At 32.0% G+C, this 20,712-nt stretch overlaps 1 protein-coding gene across 1 annotated transcript in view; it reads left to right on the forward strand.

The window, feature by feature from the left end:
• Positions 1 to 20,686, forward strand: part of LPHN3 (latrophilin 3) — a 291,801-nt gene extending 271,115 nt beyond the window's left edge. The window contains exon 18 of the mRNA XM_008573340.1: positions 12,944 to 20,686. Coding sequence (XP_008571562.1) covers positions 12,944 to 13,743 — 800 coding nt within the window. The 3' untranslated portion in view covers positions 13,744 to 20,686. The remainder of the gene's footprint in view (positions 1 to 12,943) is intronic.
• The last annotated feature ends 26 nt before the right edge of the window (positions 20,687 to 20,712 follow it).

Here is a 20,712-nt window from a genome sequence, read left to right on the forward strand (position 1 = left end):
TGCACAATTCAAAACACAAACATACACGTACAGCATTTTACATGCAATTCTAAGGATTTCACAACTTCTTAGATACAATTTTCCTGCAGAAGGTACCTTGACTTATACTGAAGTTACTATTCTAATTCTAAAGTAAATACTGTCATCAGAGAGACTGTTTTTACTTGTAGAAAATAAAGTCTCTATTATGAGCCGCAATTAAGATGTGAAGGCAAAAACACAGAGGCATCACTCAAAGTAACTCTGCTATATATAACTGATGTATATTCATCAGTCACTGTACATATTGGAAATGACTTCATTAAAAAAATGTTGTATCAAACCAAGAGGGAGAGAGCCATGAAGAAATGAATGGAGGATAAGATATGCTAAAGAAAGGCTATCAGGGTAAAACTATTTTAAGATAAAACAAACAGAACATTCGTCATCCTATATATTTATAAATAACAAGGAGATGAAAATTAAGGAATATTGTTATGTAACTATTGAAGAATGGTTGTACTCACTTGGCTCATTAGATCACCAAGGTCTTGACTGATAAAACTTTGGTCATCCAATATGATCTAATAAGAATGTAAGCATGTTTTTAAAAAATGAAGTCTGAAGGGCAGAGCAGAGTGTCCATTCACGTTATTTTAAGAGCCTTTCAGTGTACTTTTGTTAGCCTGCTGTCAAGAAGAAACGTTGTTTGAATTATGTTTGTGAATGATATAGTATAGTTCCAAGTGAGATCCAACTGTTATCCTTTTTCAGATCTGTTTTTTACTCCATAATTTCAAAGCACACTGATCTGCCTTAGATTTCCATTCCTCAGTTACATGCATCACACTGAACTAGCCCAGACAATGCTGTCATTCAGGGCCTCCCAATATCAAAACACCTGTTCTGTTTTCATAAGGAAAGAAATATCAGTTTTGTAGTAAAACTATACATTTGTAAAAAGAGTGTACTCATTGTTATTCCATTCGAAATTCACTCATTCAAAAACATATCAGTCTCAATCTTCAGGTACAAATATAATAAAAAATATCTTCTTAATATGACTATGATTCTACACAATCTTTTGTTGGGGTTGTAGGGTCTGACTTTTTAAATAATTGTCAGCTTCCCAATTTAAAAAAGCTTCCCCATTTTTTTAAATATTGGTCATAAAAATCCTATTTGCTTTGTAACTCACTTTCACCAGAAATAAATTGTCATCATCTATGTTGATGGTTCACATATGTTGAAATTCAATCTTAATTCCTTTTCTGTGTTTTTATTATAGAGCTAACCCTTGTTTCTGACAGCAAATAAGCAGGTATGCCTATACTTTAGCTAGGATTTAGTGAGATAAGTAATTAAGAAACAGCTGTTATTACATGGCCACTTTATTTTTAACCCCAATTTGAGCTTTTTAGTTTGAGTCATGGCAGGTTGTGAGTTTCTTTGTTTTTTTTTTTTTTTTTTTTTTTTTCTTTTCTGCCAGCATTGTTATTTGCAGTGAGTATTCACTTGGCATTTTGTATTTCCAAATAATTATATGATTGTTTATTTCTGCTCTAAAAGCTTCCATAGTTCAGTGCCTGGTATAGTATTAGAAGAAAATAAATCACATTAGGAAATGGACAGTTGGCACTCTCAAAAAATTTACTCAAATTATAACATTACTAATTGGTAAAATGATTTTGTTTTAGTTTTATATTTTCAAGGTACCATCAATTTCATGTAATTTTTGTTTTACTAATTAAGCAAATATTTATTGAGCTCTAGGAACTATTCTAGACACTTGGTATAGAGCAGTGAAAAAATCCTTATGTATTCTGTTTTCCTGGAGTTTACATTCCAATGAAAATTAGTACATAAACATTCTTTTCTTTATGTAGTGCTGTAACTGTCCTCTCCCAACCAAAAAACAAACAAAAAAACCCCAACTTATTTGTGTCTTCAAACCAACCAGTAAGTTTAACTTTTCAGCTGAAAAACAGTGACAGATGGTTGGTAAACACTGAACTGCTTGGAAGTCTTCAGCAATTTCACAGCTGTTAGAAGGGAAGTTTACAAATCCAAAGTTAGTTGGAGGCAAAAGGAAGAGACACGGTAGAAAAACTCCTGGGAAATAGTATCAGAAGTCAAAGTGACCTAAGTCAGCTGGGGAAACAGCCATTACAAACAGAGTAGACTTTAGCAAAGACAAATGAAATGCAGTGCAGCTGTAGAGAAGAGACAAAAGCAACTTTGCAAATAAAATATGGAGGAAGACAGGATCTCTGCAAGATTTAATTAAAAGGTCTCAGCAATGGCAGCAACCTGGGTTTTGTTTTTTGTTTTGTTTTTCAGCCACAGTGCCACCATTTAAAAGTATAATTGAAATCCCTAAATGTGAGTGTGGACTGAAAGAAACATGTGATAATACCTCCTAGAAAAATTATTATTTGTGATGGTGATAGGAAGAATGACTTCTTAATGGCGCTCCAAGTCTTAAGTGATCATGAAAAAGTATTGACTTACGGGAGGTGAATGAAGTGAGGGAAAATTGTTGATTACTCAGACATATCCCTCATTCTTTCATATTAACAAAACCATAAAGCTTATCTATATCTTTATACTCTTTGCAAAACATTCATTAATCATCAAATTCCACTTCCTACTCTTTTGTTCCTATTGCTGAAGCCCTCACTTGAATTGTAACTCTCCATTTGTAGAACTAAAGTTTAGTTTCAGAGACAGTAATTACATTGGCTTCCAATGGTGCCTAAGGTAAAAATGTGAGTGATAGTAAAAAATTTAGTGATTTTTTTTTAAATCAGGAAGAAGTTCCTTAACACCAAAGATAAAGAAGACATGTATTTTGTTTGAAATTTTAAAATTATTTTATATAAGAGATTGCATGGTTTTAGTATAAACAGCAGGCGGATCTCCAATTATGACTGCATGACACTCTGTATAGATACAGATGAGTAACTGATTCTGAATTGGACTGAGATTGGAGGAAGCAATTTACCAAAGCCATGTGCTGGCTTTATGCTGGAAAAGATATAACCAGATGGATTATCTGTAAAAACTTTGATACCTTCATTAGAATTCCATTATGAAACTCCCCTTTTTTTGTTGTTCTGTTAACACTTTTTGTTCTTATATTCTTGACATTTTTATAAACTGAATGATAAACACAGAAACCAAAATATTGAATCATCTGCTTCTTGTTCATACTTGATTCTTCCCAATTCAGTTGTTTCCTCTTTCTAAAACACAAATCATTTTCTTTTACATCAATATAGAAAAAAATCTATATATGTAGATAAGATAAAGAAATATTTTACTTTTCAAACTGTGTGATGTGAGGGCGAAAAAATAGCATGCAGTCTTCTCACCCTATTGTTTGTTTTCCAGTTAGTTCAAGTTAGGTAATGTGTAGTAATGAAAAATATGTAGAGATGTGGGTATATGCCTTAGCCATAAAGATCTTAGCTCTATTTTGACCCTTGACAGAGTGTAAAGAATTTGAGTAATTTTCTATTTTTAAGGCTTGTACACTAGTTCATTTTAATTATTTTCTATTTAAGTGCTTATTAGAGTAATTTTAGAAAGTAATTATTTGTGTTAGAAAACTAATATTACATTTTATTTGAGAAAAGGCTAGAATAAATATTAGGTAGCAGGTACAACTTACAGGTAATTTGGTTTTTTAAAATGTGCAGACCAAATCCTGTCTCAAACAGTTAATCTTAAATTTGTGTAATATCAATAATATAAATGTTTAAGATGTACAGTTTTCCATTTTTTTAATCTGAAAGATAGTATGACAAGTTTCTTAACTTTTCTTATCAATATGCCATATATCTAATTCATAAATGGAAAGTAACACCTTGATAGACCCATTACATGATATTGTGATGTAAGAACATTTAAATGTGTATATTGTGTAATTTCAGCAAACACATTTTGAACATTTAGCAAATAAATTATGTGCTAGTTCTGGGCTAATTCTTTGCAGGATATACAGAATGCAAACACACGACTTATTTCCTGAATGAACTGATACTTTCCAACTTAGAAATCTGACAAGTTATATTGTCCATTAAATCAAGAGGTGTTCACTTTCAATTTTGAGGTTATTTATTTGACTGATAATTTACAATGACATGGAGTTTTAATTTAGAAAAGATTAAAACTACTATTACCAAGTATTCCCTTCTCATTTTTTAACATTTCCTAGGAATAACTAATTTTTTTTAATTCGGTAGGCATTTTTATTTTGAGACAATTGTGGATACACATGCAGTTATACAAAATAATACCAAGAGATAGTGTATTCTTTACCCAGTTTCCTCAATATCTTGTGAAACTATACTACAATATCACAACCAGGATATTGACATTGATACAATCTACCAATCTTATTCAGATTTCAGCAGTTTTACTTGTAGATAGTTGTATTTGTGTATGTTTAATTCTGTGCAATTTTATCCATAAAGTTGGTTCATATATACACCATCATAGTCAAGATACAGAATAGTTCCAACCCCGAAGGATGCCTCATGTTACCCTTTGTGACAGTACCCACTTTTATCCCTGTTCCATATTTAACCCCTGGGAACACTAATCTGTTCTCCATTTCTGTAATTTTGTCATTTTAAAAATGTTGTATATATTTTATATATATATACACACATTTATGTAGATATATACACACATAAGTGGAATTATACAATATGTTATATATAAATGGACTTATACAATATGTAACCTTTTGGGATTGTCTTTTCTCAATACAATTCTCTAGAGATTCATGCAGGTTTTTATGGGTTTCAATAGTATGTTCCTTTTGATTGTTGAGTAGTAGTATGTGGTATGGATATGCTACATAAGGTCTGACTATTTCACAGTTGAAGTAAATTTGAGCTGTTTTCAGTTTGGGGCTATTACAAATAAAGCTGCCATGAACATTCATGTACAGGTTTTTGTATGAACATAAATTTCCTTTTCTCTGTGATAAATGCCCAAGGGTGCAATTGCTGGGTGGTAGAGTAATGGGATGTTTAGTTTCATGGGAAACTTCCAAACTGTTTTACAGGGTGCTGTCCAGTTTTACATACCTACCAGCAATGTATGAGTGATCCAATTTCTCTGCATCCTTGCCAGCATTTAATGTTGTCACCATTTTTATTTTAGATGTGTAGAGATCGTGCATTGTGGTTTTAAACGGTATTTCCCTAATAGCTAATAGCATTTTTTTCATGAGCTTATTTGTCACCTGCGTATTTTCTTCTGTGAAATGTCTGTTTATGCCTTTGGAACATTTTCTAATTGAATTGTGTTTGGTTTTAGTGTTGACGTTTGGGAGTTATTTCTTTATTCTAGATACTAGGTCTTTGTTGGATCACAAATATTTGTAAATTTGCTTGCACATATTTTCTCCTAGTCTGTAGCTTCCATTTTCATACTCTAATGCATTTATATATATTTAAATTGATGTATTCCTGTGTGTTCAACTGACTGTTCCTTTACAATTTGTATTTTCCTTTTCTCAGTCACTTTTCCTTTCTTTATCATCTAACATAAACACAATTTTGCCTATGATTTTTATACATGGCCTAATTATATTTAATAAAACTCTTCCTGTGATATTTTGCTTCTTGGTTAAATGGCTTAGGAGGACAGGAGGTTGTAACTCATACTAATGGTGTGTTAGAAACTAAGAACATCTGTTCACACAAAGATGAAAAAATTTAAGTTTGTTACTTTGCTGTGCCAAAGTTTGAATGACCAGTTGGAAAATGGAAAATGGAATTAGCTGTATGTATATTGCTTGATACCATAAAGTTAATATTTTATTATAAATATTTAAAAATAATATCCATATAATTTTTTATCAGATTTGTAAGATCACCAAATTAGTATGCTTACTGTGGTGTACTAATAAGAGTGATTATATTTTATTATTAAATAATTCCTCATCATAGAACTTAAGAAATGTCAAATTCTTCTGTTGTGTCAACAACTGCTCTCCAAATGAGTGTTTTATTATTGCCTTTTATTCTTTTTTACTTTTATTGGAAACAACCCAAATATATCTGTGAATGAGGGAATATTTTATTTTAGCTTTTCTTTTTGTGTCTTAAACTTTGTTTTGGCTTTTGTGTTTCATTTGTATGGATGACTGGATTTTGCTTTATGTTTATGTTTATTTTTAGCAAGCATGGGAATATATTCTTGCATACACCTTGGGAAAGAGAACACCCTAAATGTGGCTTAATCAACACTGTAAATCATTTTCTTTCTTTCCCATTGACTCGGATATGTGCATTGTTGGAAACGTGTGCTCTAGCAGCATATTTTTTTAGTCTAATTATCTGCCTGCCTGTAATCAGGACTATATCAACTGTTGTCATTCTAAATGTTTCCTTTCTTTTTTTCAAACACATTTGCCTGATTGACCTTTTTTTTTTTTTTTCTCTGTCTTTCTATGGGGCTGCTCCAGGAGCCATGGCTAATCATCTTATAAGCAATGCTCTGCTTCGTCCGCATGGTACTAACAATCCCTATAATACATTGCTTGGGGAACCGGCGGTCTGTAACAACCCTTCTGTCAGCATGTACAACACACAAGGTGTGCTGGAGTTTATCTTAATTTTTTCAAGTGAGAGTCCCATCTTATGTAGTTTTTATGGGCACATTCTATTTTTCTTTCTCCTGCCTTTTCTTTGTTTTGGAAGCAGACACACAGACTCCTTTCACATTCCACCCCTCTTGGTGCTTTTATTTTCCATTTTCCTTAGGTTCTCCTTAGTAAGAAATGGATTCCTTCTGATAAACAAATGCTTGATTCATCCATATGTGTTTGTTTCTCTGTAATGTTATAAAATGTATTGTGCTTTGTCAGTACTTTTCTTGTTGTTCCTTCATTTCTGTATTAAATACCTATTCATTTATTTTGAGAAATGAGATATTTTCCTAAGGTAAGTAAGATAAAGAAAGACTTGATTCAGTAGTCTTAATGTTAAAAGATCAAGAAATTAAATCTTATTCTTTATACCATAAAGCACGCTGTGGGCACAAAGCATTAGTACTAATGAAAACATTTGAATCAAGTCTAGGGAAAATTCCATTGTACTAAGCTGTTGATGAAAGAGCAGTGAACTGAAGAGTAGCAGCTCAGGTTCTACCTGAGCTCTGCCATTGCCTATATGTGCAGGCTCGGGTAGGTCACAAAATTGTTCTTTCCACTGTGGCTGCACGTTAAAAACAAGACTTTTGATATTGGTTCCTCTCTATATCCTCCAGATTTAAAATGATAGAAAAATTTAATTGTATCTCAGAGAAATTAATATATATCTCTTTAAAATCACTTACACTATAAGCATTTGGACATGGTTTTACCTTACCTAAGTATAAGCATTTTTTAGGGGCACCGGAAATTTTAAATATTTGTATCATATGTAGAGATCACAGGAAAAAAATTATCCAAAGAAAGTTTCATAAAAGTAAAATCCTAGTCAGTGATCCACTTACTTATAATTACATTAGAAAGAAAATTAACAATAACAAAGAGACTTCCATGGTTCCTTCAAGTTGAATGTGATATATTAGCAGTATTCAAATTTTCCAGGCAATTTTGAATAAAATTTCTGTTATCCCCTGTGGGAATTCTGGTTTTTTTTTTTTTTTCTTTCACAGCCAGAGGTAAAAGACCAGTGGTGTGAGTGCATAAAAGTTGGTGTGCACGCGCCATATGTTTGTTACAGCATGGCTACTAGTCATCTAAAACCACTTGAGCTTCCTCCAGTAGAACCTTTGCCAGATACAAAGGATGATTTTAAATTATTTCAAAAATGCCAAAGTCAATAATTCAAAAATGACTTCAGGAATTTAGTCAAGATGTCTGGCAATACAATGAAATAATTCAGAAAACCTTCATCAAGTTTCTCAAGACCTACATGTCTAAGAATCAGACTTTTAGAAGAAGGGATAGAAGCTCATTAAATCCTCCTTGTATTACTGCTGACATTCTGACAGCCTATGCTTAAGTATTTCCTCGAATAGGGCCCTTCCCACCTCAGCATTTCTATTATTGTATTGTAGAAATGCTCTATTTGTTATATATGTATTTTTCTTCCCATTGAGCTGCAATTTTCCTCTGGCCATGATGCGAAGGTTTGCCCTCCAAAGCAAAAAAGAGCAAAGCATTCTCCTGCTCTCTCTGGCAATCCTTTAAATATTTGAAAGTAGCTAACCTGTCCTCCTTTAGTCTTCATCTTCCTGATAAAACAGAACTATCAATACAAGGCAGTTTTGGGGTCCTTCTTTGTGGTTACCTCATCTAAATTGTCTCTCTTTTCTCAGTGTCCCCACTTCACTGTAGCACTCAAAGAATTGTACATTATAAATGTACCAGTTGTGGTTTGGCAGAACAATTTAGTGGACTTTATAAAAGCTTGTTTTGTTTTTTTTACTTTATTTCTTTAGGTCAAATAAAAGATAGTTGTGTCATTATAAATATTTTGAAGTGTGCTGACAGATCAGTAAATTTTGAATGATATTAAATGGAGATTTGCATCATATCTGCAAATTAACTATAGTCTATATTATTCACATTATATGGAAGAGTTGTTGGTAATTATTTTAAAACAAGTAATAAATATGGATTACATTTTGTTTACCTATTTTGGTTTTTCAGATGTAATTTCTAATTTCTTATATATTGAAAAAGTAACAATTATTTTTCTGTATGTTTTCCCTAATTAAATATCTGCCTTTTATCTTTATTTTTATTGGTATCATGAAGTAGGAGATTTTTCTAAGGATGGAACACTTCTATTAAAACTACCAAATCAACATTCTCACAATGTAAAACATAAAATAATATCATATAAATACAGAGTTTTATTCTTATGGAATTCATTACTGGTTATTGTTATTAAGATTACTAATAAATACACAAAGGATTCTTATGAATGGATTTATCTTTTATTCTAGTAAATTCAATAAATTCTGACTTCTTAAAAACAAAGGTAAATAATTTTATTAATGTATTTTAGAGTCAGAATGGGAAATATTCAGGTATATTACATTTTAATATTTTTAAGATGTTAATAAACTATGGTAACGTTTAAAATAATTATTTTTACCATTGACCAAAAATCTTGGTGATTGTCATATTGCTACTAATCTTATGCTTTCAGATGAATGCACTTATATTCTTACTGACAAGGTGAAATCTTACATGAATTATAGGTGGCTCGGTATGTACTGGAGTAGTTTATGTTGAATTACCACCTGGTCCTGTTCTGTGGGTCCTCTAATGCACTTGCACCAATTCTGTCCATGCATAGAAGCATTCAGATTTACAGTAGTCATTCTTGTTTGCAGTGCCTTTATTTAAAATATGTAAAGAGTGTTTATAGTGTTACTGAAGCATATGGAGTTAGGCATAAAGATGAATAACATGCTTTTATTACATTGAATTCAGATTCTATCTGTGGAAATATTTAAAATTTTATCCATAGTATTTCTGACCATTATCTTCTTACCAGTATTAGAAATTCAATTTTTGCAAAGATAAATTTCATTATAGAAAAACTGTCAATGAAACAAAGAGGAAGTCATGATTTTACTAAAATAATTTACATGCTAAAGTAATTTAATTCAATCCTAAAACTTTTAAAAAGATATATATCAATAGGATGGGATGTAATGAAGAATACATTATAATTGGTAAGAATACAAGATTATATTATATATAAAGTATGTAAATAAATGTCTGTTATGGCTTCCAAAGCCTAAGGCATATGGGAAAAGAAGGAGACTGCAGCAAACAGAGCTGGAGAAAATCTAGAAGATCACCTTTCTGATCCCAGCTCTGCCTTATTAGCAGGGTGGCATTAGATAAGGCCCAGCCTCTCTTGGCTGCAGTTTCCTCATCTCTCAAAAGCGGGAATTGAACTTCTGTGATCTCCAATGTACTTTCCAGTTCTAAAAGTCTCTCATTTAAGGAATGAACCATAAAGAGCCTATAAGCATTTACATCTGCTAGTATACTGGATTGGCTCTTTATTTCAAATTCTTATTCTGAAGCTATTTTGAAACTTTAAAAGAGATTTCCTGTGCATTTTGAAATATTGGTCTTTTTACTGGGAAGCAAATCAACCTCTAAAGTACAAAGACTGTCTCTTTATGACAGTAGTTAAATTATAACAAGTTGGAACTCCTTGAAATGATCTGGCCCAATGAATTCACTAGTTTTTATTTTGTGATATTTTAACCTTCCTGTAAACAAAATCAGCAAGAGCAATTCTGAATAAAATATGAGTTTTTTTCATAAAAATGTAATTATGCTAGGGTTGTTTTTAAAGAATCAACTCTCAAAATGTTTGATTGCATACAATCCAGAAGAAAACCTGATATTGATGGTGGTGTTTTTCCCCCTCACATTTTCTTGATACAGAATAATAAATGGATTTAACCTTTTGTTTCTCCCTAGTTGAACAACTTTTGAATATGAGCTCCAGAATGACAGTATTGATAACTTTCGTTTACATATAATAACAAACATTTGTAGAGGAATAGCAGGGAAAAATAAGCTTTGTGCAGGAAAAGAATGTGATGCATAGGGTAAAAAAAAGAACTTAATTATGAAAACCTCCAACTCTGATTTTCTCTCCATATACAAGCTAAAGATTTTTTTATCATTTTAGTCAAAAGTTTAAAAATTAAATAACATTCTTAGGAGCAGGTGTGTTCTAACATACACACACACATATATAACATTGAAATATGGTGGTGGAAATAGTCATGGCTTGCCCTCGAGTTTTTACTCTCCTTGGTTTGTGTGATAACTTAATTTTTAAAAAACTTTGTATCTGTTTGAAATTTACAAACTGTAGAAATGCTTATTAAAGACTCATTATATTAGCATGTGTTAAGGGGGGGTTTCTTATTTTCCGACTAACATTTCAGTATTTTTAATTATGATAAACCATGTAACACAGATTCATGAATTTTGGGGCAGTGGAAATTATTTCCTTTGACTCTTTTTTCTGCATATCATCAATTTGCTTTTTACTCATGTTTCTTCTACTGTCGCTGTAAGCTTACTTGTTGTTTTTTCTTTCCTTTTCTTCATGCTGTCGTTTAGAGCCCTACAGAGAGACAAGTATGGGAGTAAAGCTAAACATTGCATATCAAATGTAATTTTTTTTAGTTCACTTTTATTGCATCACATATAGATGATGTAGTTATTAAAAACAGTTCATCTCACAATTTAAAAGTGAAAGAGCCTATAAATTGACTTATATGTTAACAGAGTTTAGACGCTTTTGTTGTCTGATTCTTTTATCGTCACATAATCAACGTAGTTAAGTCTCATGTAATGTTTCTGTGAGTTAAATTGTTTTTAAATTAAGCATTTATTTTTGCTAAGTAATTCATAAGCTTTTAATTTTTATTAGTACATTCCATCATAAAAATGTGTCATAGTGCAACATACTTTATTTTATTATGGCTGTTTTCAGCCCATACCTAATGCATTGACAACAGAAATAATAAACACGTTTCAATGCATCAGCCACCAACCATTACCATCAAGCATACCATTGCAGCCTGTCCAACAGCAATCACCCATTACATACAACACTTTAAAAAGCATTTACCTTTATTTTTTTCTTAACATTGTGGATTTGTCTAGAAGATACCTTATAACATGAAAATAAATTGTTTCACCCTATGTCTGTGATGACTGCTTATTAAAGCATTTTATGCATTGCTTTTTTTAAAAAACTGTGTTATCTGAATACAGAGTATGCATCAGAGTCCACATAAAAATTGATGTATTTGAGATACTTCATTTCAACCTGCAATGAACTAGTTTAAACATACCTGCATCACAGATATAGAATGAATGCTATATTTTCACAAGTTAGCAATGTATTGCGAAGTTTAATAGAATTCTTCAATTAACTTTTCTGTAAAGAAATATCCTTTTTTATTTACCAATATTGGTTAAATGTTTGTGTTTTTTTCTTTCATGGTTGCATTTGAAGTGATTATTAAACTATTCAGATTCTTGGATTTCTGTTCTTTCAAGGGAATGCAAAAACCTTGAAGAAATATGTGGTCAAATTTATTTCACTGCAATTGTTCTTACCAGAATAAAATGTTTATCCTATTTTAAACCCAAAGTTTAATATGCACACAAAGTCATCACTCATTATATATGGTAATGTTAATACTGACAATATGTTTTTAGGAATCAGATCTCTGTGTCTTTGCATGTTCTTTTATAGTATTACCTAATGACCCTAAACAATCACTAATGGGTTAATATATAATAATAACCAAAGTGCTTATAGCAGAAAAAAAACTAGAAAGTAAATCCAAATACTTTTGTTTTGAAAGTTCCTTTGTGTAAATTATTTTGACTTACCATTTATTTGACTAAGCATTATTTCATAACTTCATCATTCTGACAAATTTAACATAATCCTTCTGTGGTTTTGTGTGTAGCGATTATCTTCCAAAATTATATATCAAATTATTAGAAATTGTTTCTTTTACTTTTAACCAGTATGTTCAAAGTACCACACATGAATTATGTTAATATTATAGCTATTTTAATGTTAAGACGTAAAATGAAAGGTAATGAATTATTTAATTGACTTTGATGTGTATAAATTGAAAGCTATGAATAACTACACCAAAATTTTGCTTTATTTTGTCCAAGTTTTAACCAAATATACTTCAAATAATGTAAGGCGATGTTTGTGTGGAAATTGCAGATTTATAATTTACAGGTTCTTTTTTTCTTTTAAGAATACTTTTTGTTTCTTTCAAACATCTTATATTTAAGTAAAAAGGCTAGCAATTTATACATATTTCATAGTCGAATGTTTTTGCTTTTGTGTTTGTGTGTGTGTTCTATGGCCTTTTGGATATAAATGTCATAGTGTCTTGTAATCTTTTTCAGAGGGGCTTCTGAACAATGCCAGGGATACAAGTGTCATGGATACTCTACCACTGAATGGTAACCATGGCAATAGTTACAGCATCGCCAGCGGTGAATACCTGAGCAACTGTGTGCAAATCATAGACCGTGGCTATAACCATAACGAGACAGCCCTAGAGAAAAAGATTTTGAAGGAACTCACTTCCAACTATATCCCTTCTTACCTGAACAACCACGAGCGCTCCAGCGAACAGAACAGGAATCTGATGAACAAGCTGGTGAATAACCTCGGCAGTGGGAGTGAAGATGATGCCATTGTCCTGGATGATGCCACCTCCTTTAACCATGAGGAGAGCTTGGGCCTGGAACTCATTCATGAGGAATCCGATGCTCCTTTGCTGCCCCCAAGAGTTTACTCCACAGAGAACCACCAGCCACACCATTATACCAGAAGGCGGATCCCCCAAGACCATAGTGAGAGCTTTTTCCCTTTGCTAACCAACGAGCACACAGAAGATCTCCAGTCACCCCACAGGGACTCTCTCTACACCAGCATGCCAGCGCTGGCTGGTGTGGTGGCCACAGAGAGCGTTACCACCAGCACCCAGACCGAACCCCCGCCGGCCAAATGTGGTGATGCCGAAGATGTTTACTACAAAAGCATGCCAAACCTGGGCTCCAGAAACCACGTCCATCAGCTGCACGCTTACTACCAGCTAGGGCGTGGCAGCAGCGATGGATTCATCGTTCCTCCAAACAAAGACGGGACCCCTCCAGAGGGAAGTTCAAAAGGACCTGCGCATTTGGTCACTAGTCTATAGAAGATGACGCAGAAATTTAAACCAACAAAACTGCTAACACCTTGTTGACTGTTCCGAGTTGATATAAGCGGTGGTAATAATATGTGTCCTCCTAAATCTCTATGCTGTTCTCGAAAGACACATACAAACTCTCAGACTTTTTCTTTTTTCCTTTTCCTTTTTTTTAATTGGGATTTTTAGGTCAGCCCAGGGGAGAAAGATAACTGCTGAAATTCCCCTGTGCCCTATCCTTTCCTGTCCTTTCCCCCTCAGATGGAGACTTCATTATGTTAATGAACGAGATATGAAGAAAATGGCACTCATTGTGGCCTTGTTGAGTTATGTTGTGTTTGTTTTAACATCTCTGATGCTCTGTTACTATGATTACAAGGACCTGATTTTTGAAAGGCCAGAACAATTGTTCGAAATTAGTAACAATGCTGCATCTAGATTGGAGTGCTGCACAAACATAAAAACAAAGCAAAACTGTATCACATAGTGGTTTTGGTCACTCACAACCTGAATTTATCACAGCAGGGATAGCTGTGGAGTACAAAATAAAACAACAAAATTAATAATGAAATGGAGGGGAATTCTAGAATTATATGCTAAATGCATATTTTATGATTTGCTGTATTAACTGACGATAAAACTAATGGCAGAAAAAAATTGAACAATTTCTATGTAATGTACAGATACTAGCATTGCACATATAGTCTGCTTTCTGTTCCTCCAGAATTTGAGTCCTGTTAATGTAGTGGGAAAAAAAAAAGTTTTCTTTTTCTTTCGTGCTGGTCTTGCAAGTTTGTCTACCAGTAAGAGAGCAAAGTTTCCTTCCTTTCTTCTTTCTTTTCTTTCTTCCTTTTTTTTTTTTTTTTTCCTTTAAAATTTCACCTGGCAAAAAATAAATAAATGAAACTATCACTTTATAAGAATCATTTTCTAGTAATGCAAACAAATTATTTTTTACAAAAAAATAAATAAAATAAATAAAATTAGACTTCCTTCCCTCACTATATATCTTTATTCAGTCAAAATATTTCCAACAGCATTTTTGCAGATTAGAGCTGGACAAACTTTTATGTTTACAGGGCACATCTGTTGTAATGCAAAGCATATTTGGCAAGCAGTTCATCACCAAGACAGTAGCTATGATTCTAGAAGTCGAGAGGTGTCTATAGAACTAGTGGGGCTTCTGCATGTGAAAAATGGTATAGGTGTTAAAGTGCTGAATGCTCAGTCTGATCCCCAAGTGGGCACATGCACTACCAATTTTTAGAGGAAATTCACTCCCTGGTAGTAAGAATTGAAAAGTCAAATTACTTTGAAGTGATTTTTTTTAAAAAGTTTCTGTTTATTAACAGGAAAATTTATTTATTTGACAGGATTTTAAGTAATGTAGGAATACAAGAAGTAAATTAGCAGCACATATAATTTTTTTTTAAAATTTATGATCCATTTTGTATGGTCTCAAAGTTGGATGACCTCATTACTAATATTTGTTGTAAAAGTGAAACTTGTTTGCCAACCAATAAACAACTGATTGAGATTTAGAAGATATTGTATTGATGTATGTACTATATGATGAATTATTCTCTTCATTTTTCTCGCCTTTCTTTCCTTCTCTTTTCAATATATAAACTTTGGTAATCCTCTGTGGCCCAAGTGAGCCATGCAAAAGAAATCCAACCTGACTAGATGAATAACCTAAGCACAAAATCATACAGTTTTTGCAGACAAAGTAAATCAGAAAAATGGGACGGGCATGTTTATGTTGGCTGAAATAATAGCTTACTTTTGAGCAGGTTAACAGATAGGTTACTATGTGATTATTTATAAACCAGCTGCAGTCAAAATGCTTATTTTAAAAGCTAGATTGAATCAGAGGTTTAAACATCGAGTTTTGGGCAGGGAAGATCATATTTTTTTTTCCTCCTTTGTAAGCTCCATTCTGATGTTAAAAATTTAAATTCATTTAATTTACTAAAAGCTGCAAGAACCATGGCAAAGAGAATATCCATTTAATAAAGATAGTATAAGACATTTTTTGTGGCATTTTTTTGTTGCTTTATATATGGAGGAAATAGAAGAAAAAGTCCTTCAAAGAAACTTTTCTTGATCTCTAATTACTTCAGATCCTTTGCCAGCAGTGTCCAAGCCTGGAGCCCCTCTTGGGGCAAAGCTAAAATGAATTTGCTAAATTATCATTTCTTTTGTAGCATGTTATATCTTGGAGATTTCTTTTGCAAAAATCTAACCACCACCCATCTATAATTGAATACCTTAAATCCAGGTAGATAAGGAGTTTAGAGAATGGCCAGTAACCTATATATAGTTTGAAAATATATGACAAAAAAAATTTGTGCTGGGCCAGAGTACATCATAACCTTCGTATCACCTCAAAATATTGTATGTATCATTACTTTTTAGTCAATTGACAGTATTTTTTAAGTTTACAGATTGTCTTTAAGTTGGAGGAGAATCACAAACTTTAACAGTGATTAAGTTTTCTCACAACACACTATGGCAATGTTAGCACCTGAAAGGAGTTTAATCCACCTGATACATAAAATACCTTTGGCAATGAAACACTCCTTTCTTGACATGCTTAAGGTAACTTCAGAAACACAAGAGTGGTCTGTGGATTATGAGGACTTTTGCTTATTTTGCCAACCAAACAGTAATCTATATGAAAGCAACTCTGTCAGTAAGAAGTTAAGTTTCATAAAATAATGAGGAAACTACCTCAATTCAGCATGCTGATTTTTGGATATTGCTACCTCCCTGCCCATTACCTTTTGTGTTTCATTATATGGAAATTTGAAGCAGGTAGCCTCCCCAGCTCTACACAGACCAAGTTGAAGAAAGATCACTTCAGTACATAAACTGGTGCAGAAGAACATTCATTACTATCAGTTCCTACCAGGCTATTGCATCAAGATGAAAGCATGAGATTTTTGAACTCTCATACATCGTAATTGGTGTGCTTTCAGAGAGACTTAAGATCCCAAAGATTTTCATAGGGAGAGATTGTTCGCCCAAGTTTTATGTGACTATAATAAAAACAAAACAGTGGATAAATGAGTGTATACATTTCAATAGAATTTTGTGTGTATTTAACATGTATTCATTTAGTACTATTTACATTTAACAAGGGTTGAATTGCCGAACTTGAATTTTTTTCACATGCATTTTTATGTAGAACTGCTGATGAATTAATAATTTAAAATTTTTTCTTCCTTCTACCACCTTTTGTTGACTTTATTTTTCAATTCCCTGTGACATTCGTTACCTACTTATCTGCATATTTTTGATGTGTTTATCTGATTTTCCAACAAGTAAATTTACATCAAACAGACACACTGCACATACATAGCACATTATTTAGCCAGCTGAAAGTAAAAGTTATGACAGTGAAACAAACCGATTATTACTTTTTAGGAAAATAAAATTTTTATAACATTTCACACTTGAATTTTTTTTTCTCTTCAAAGTCTAGTTCACATGATACTTTATCAAGACACGAGCTAATGGACCTCATGTTTAGTTGATTCTGAAAGTGATGGGTTGTTGTACAGCCTATGTTCCTAATTGATCATGTTTGTGGAGAAATCCAGATTTTGTGAAAGAGAAATAGATTGGAATTCTAATTAAGTTTTATGGGCATCCCTTCTTGTTTCCACTTTATTAAAATTAATCATACTGGAGTTGAATAATATGTTACTATGCTAAAATACTCATAATTACAAAAAAGAACTGACATGAGAACAATTATCTTAAAGTAAAAGTAATCAGAAAAATGTGATAATCAATAGCAGGTAATGGAAATAACCTTAACTTCCTGTAACATTCACAATGACTCTATATTAAAATGTGGTTTATGATCTTTATTTTTAAAATCCCCATTGTCATCTAAAAATGTTGACATATTGATGAATGGACCTTTAAGATTTAGGTTTTTAATTTTTTTTAATATTAGCAGTTGGTATGTCAAAACTTTTCATGATAATAGAGATAAGCATATAAGGGAATTAGTAACATTTATAAAGAATCCGTACACTTAATTTTAGACAATATCTTCAGCTTTTTAACCCACACATTTTCAAACTTATTCATTAGTTTTCTTATCTTAATAAACGACATTAAAAATTTCAGTGGCTGACTTTCTGCATTATTGTAGAGACTGAAAGGGACAGGAAAAATAGTTTCTGGTTTGTCTAAAGATCATGTCCAAGCTAATATATAATTATCCCCTATTAATGAAAGAATAGTTAGTTTTTAGAAGTTGTTCATCAATACTGTACCAAAGTGCTACTGCTTAGAATATTTTTGAAAAAAAAGAAAGAAAAAAATAAAACCACTGTAGAACTACAATTCATCAATTCAAATCTAAAGAGTGAAAAAAAAAACCCCAAACCCTAATTTGGTTTTGAGCAAATGTGAAGTTATTGTCAGGAATGTCCTTTCTTCTCTAACAAAAATATTGAGATAAGATAATATGTATGAACTTCCCAGTATATTGCCGACCGAGGTATGAAGATTTAATTATTTAATTTTTAGTAATTCACAATTATAACTCACCACATAAATGACTAGTATGCATTTCTAAGTAATACTTTAAATATATCTTTGTTAGATTTCTGCACATCAATAAATTAGGAAAGTGGTAGCACAAAAGCAAAGCAGCAACATTGCAAAATAACTTATAGAAGCATTTTTGAGCAAAAGTATTCTATATAAGAAGCTTCTATGAGCTCATAAAATAGATTAAATGGATCCCAAAAGTAAATTCAATTTTATAATCAGCAAACATATCCTTCTTAAACCATCTGAAAGAATATTATTCAACATCTAAATTTGCATTTGTAGACTAGTAGAAATTAAAAAGTATTGGTAGCTGCTTTTTTCCTGGTTAGGCCATACGAGGAAACTTTCCTATTTACCAATTAACCCTGATTACTTCCCCTTCATTTTAAAAGGAAATCAGTCTTTAACTTCCACCTGTACACACTCTGATTCTTTTTATTCCTTTTTTTTATTTGTGCAGAGGAAAGAGCTTGATTACAATATTGCAAACATTGTCATTATTACAATAAAACAAGTAATTAATATGGCTTTGCATATTCTCATTTGAAATAAAGTTATTGCTATTCCTTCTTATGAAAAAAATTAAAGTCAACACTTCTTTAACATTTAGCACCTTTAAGTTACCATTCAAATGTTTTGATTTCAACTACATTTTGTTGTTTCTTTCTCTCCCTTAATAGCATATCAGTGCATTTTGCTCACTTCATAATTTGTGTCCCATTACAGTATTTCAAAGGTAAATGCAGACTATGATTTTTAGGAAGGCACGTGAAAGAACTTTGACTTATGTGAAGAGGTCAGGGAATACTATACACACACACACACAAAAAAAAAAACTCTATTGAGATAAACAAGTCTTTTCAACTACAATATGAACAGAAGAAGAGTAGAACGAAGTTGGTAAATTTATGGTGAGGTAGCAGGACCTATGTTAGAGTTATAGAAAAAAAGGTATTTTAGAGAAAAATAATGAAATCATTTATAATGATAAAAATCTTATATACTGTATCAAATGCTACTGAAAAGAAAGACAAGGAAAAAACATTTAAATTTGATTAAAAAGATGAAATTGTCCTAAAAAAAAAAGTGGGGTGTCCCATATTATAATTTCCTCCTGCTAATTCCACAGGAAACACTAAATATTTTTAATAACGTTTAAATATTTCTTGTCTAGCTTGACCTTGTCTCAAGGAAACATCAATATTTTATAAATATTTCTTAAATATAAGTATTTTGCCTCAATTCACCTTCACTCTCTAATCTGCTGACTCTATTGTACACCAACATAGTTAATGCTACTAGTAGCTTTGTACCTTTTAGATCATTATTATGAATCTTTCTAATAAACATTAATATAATATTAGAATTATGTACATTGTACAAAATAACTCATAACCCAGCAATATTTATATTACAGGATAATTCATTATATATATATGAATATTATGTTGAGACTGAACAAATAACTACACTGAAAATATTACTCTCAAGTTCTCTTTCTCTTCAATTATTATAATCAATTCATAAAATTTTGCAGACAATTGTATACATGGTTGGTTATCTAAATACTCCATAGTACAAATGTATCTAAAAGTATTCCCAATGCTTCTTCCATTTTAGAATGCAAAAGGAAAAACCTTAAATAGGAAAGTAAAGCAGACTTCTAAGGATCTAATTTAAACATTGTCATTCGGACTGAATAATTTCAAAATGAGGATGCTTCACTCTTCGATCTAAGGGAGAGGTTATTAAAGATTTACATTGGTCCAAAGCCAGAGAATTTTAAATTTTAATGGAGTTAAGTTTGTCTCAATGGCCCAAGACTACAAAATGTTACTCTACATTGCTAAGGAAATATATGTAAAATCCAGACCTAAAATAGTTTTTAAAGTTTAGAAATTCCTCTGATTATTCCAAATATAAAACAGGCAAAATGATCCTGATTCCAAAATGGAATATATTGACTGACCTCAAATGATGCTTGACAAAATTTGTGAGTGTCATCAACTCTTTAACAGTTGGTAGAGAGATCTTTGGGATTGGAACTCAGGATACAGTGACTAGGACAGAATGTCCTCTTATGCTAACTTCTGCCTAGTCCTGTGATTTTTTTTTAATGCCTTGAGTCTCAAGTTGTCACAATGGCTTATGTTTTGAATGACATTTTGAATCAAGGAAGATGAGGAAAAAACATTTAAAATTGGTTTTCATGCCTCATTTGAGAATAAAGATTTCCTTTACCATCCTAAGTAATACAAGGTGATGTCTTGAAACAGCTGTACACAGTCAGAATGTGTTCATTTATAGACAAATATTGTTTGTATATTCTAACACTGATCTCTGCCTGTAAACTATTAAATCAAGATTTGTAGAGTGAGGTTGATTTCCCTTCATTTGGCTTCT

This window comes from Galeopterus variegatus, unplaced genomic scaffold, assembly GCF_000696425.1.
Source record: "Galeopterus variegatus unplaced genomic scaffold, G_variegatus-3.0.2 Scaffold905, whole genome shotgun sequence".
Classification (NCBI taxonomy): domain Eukaryota; kingdom Metazoa; phylum Chordata; class Mammalia; order Dermoptera; family Cynocephalidae; genus Galeopterus; species Galeopterus variegatus.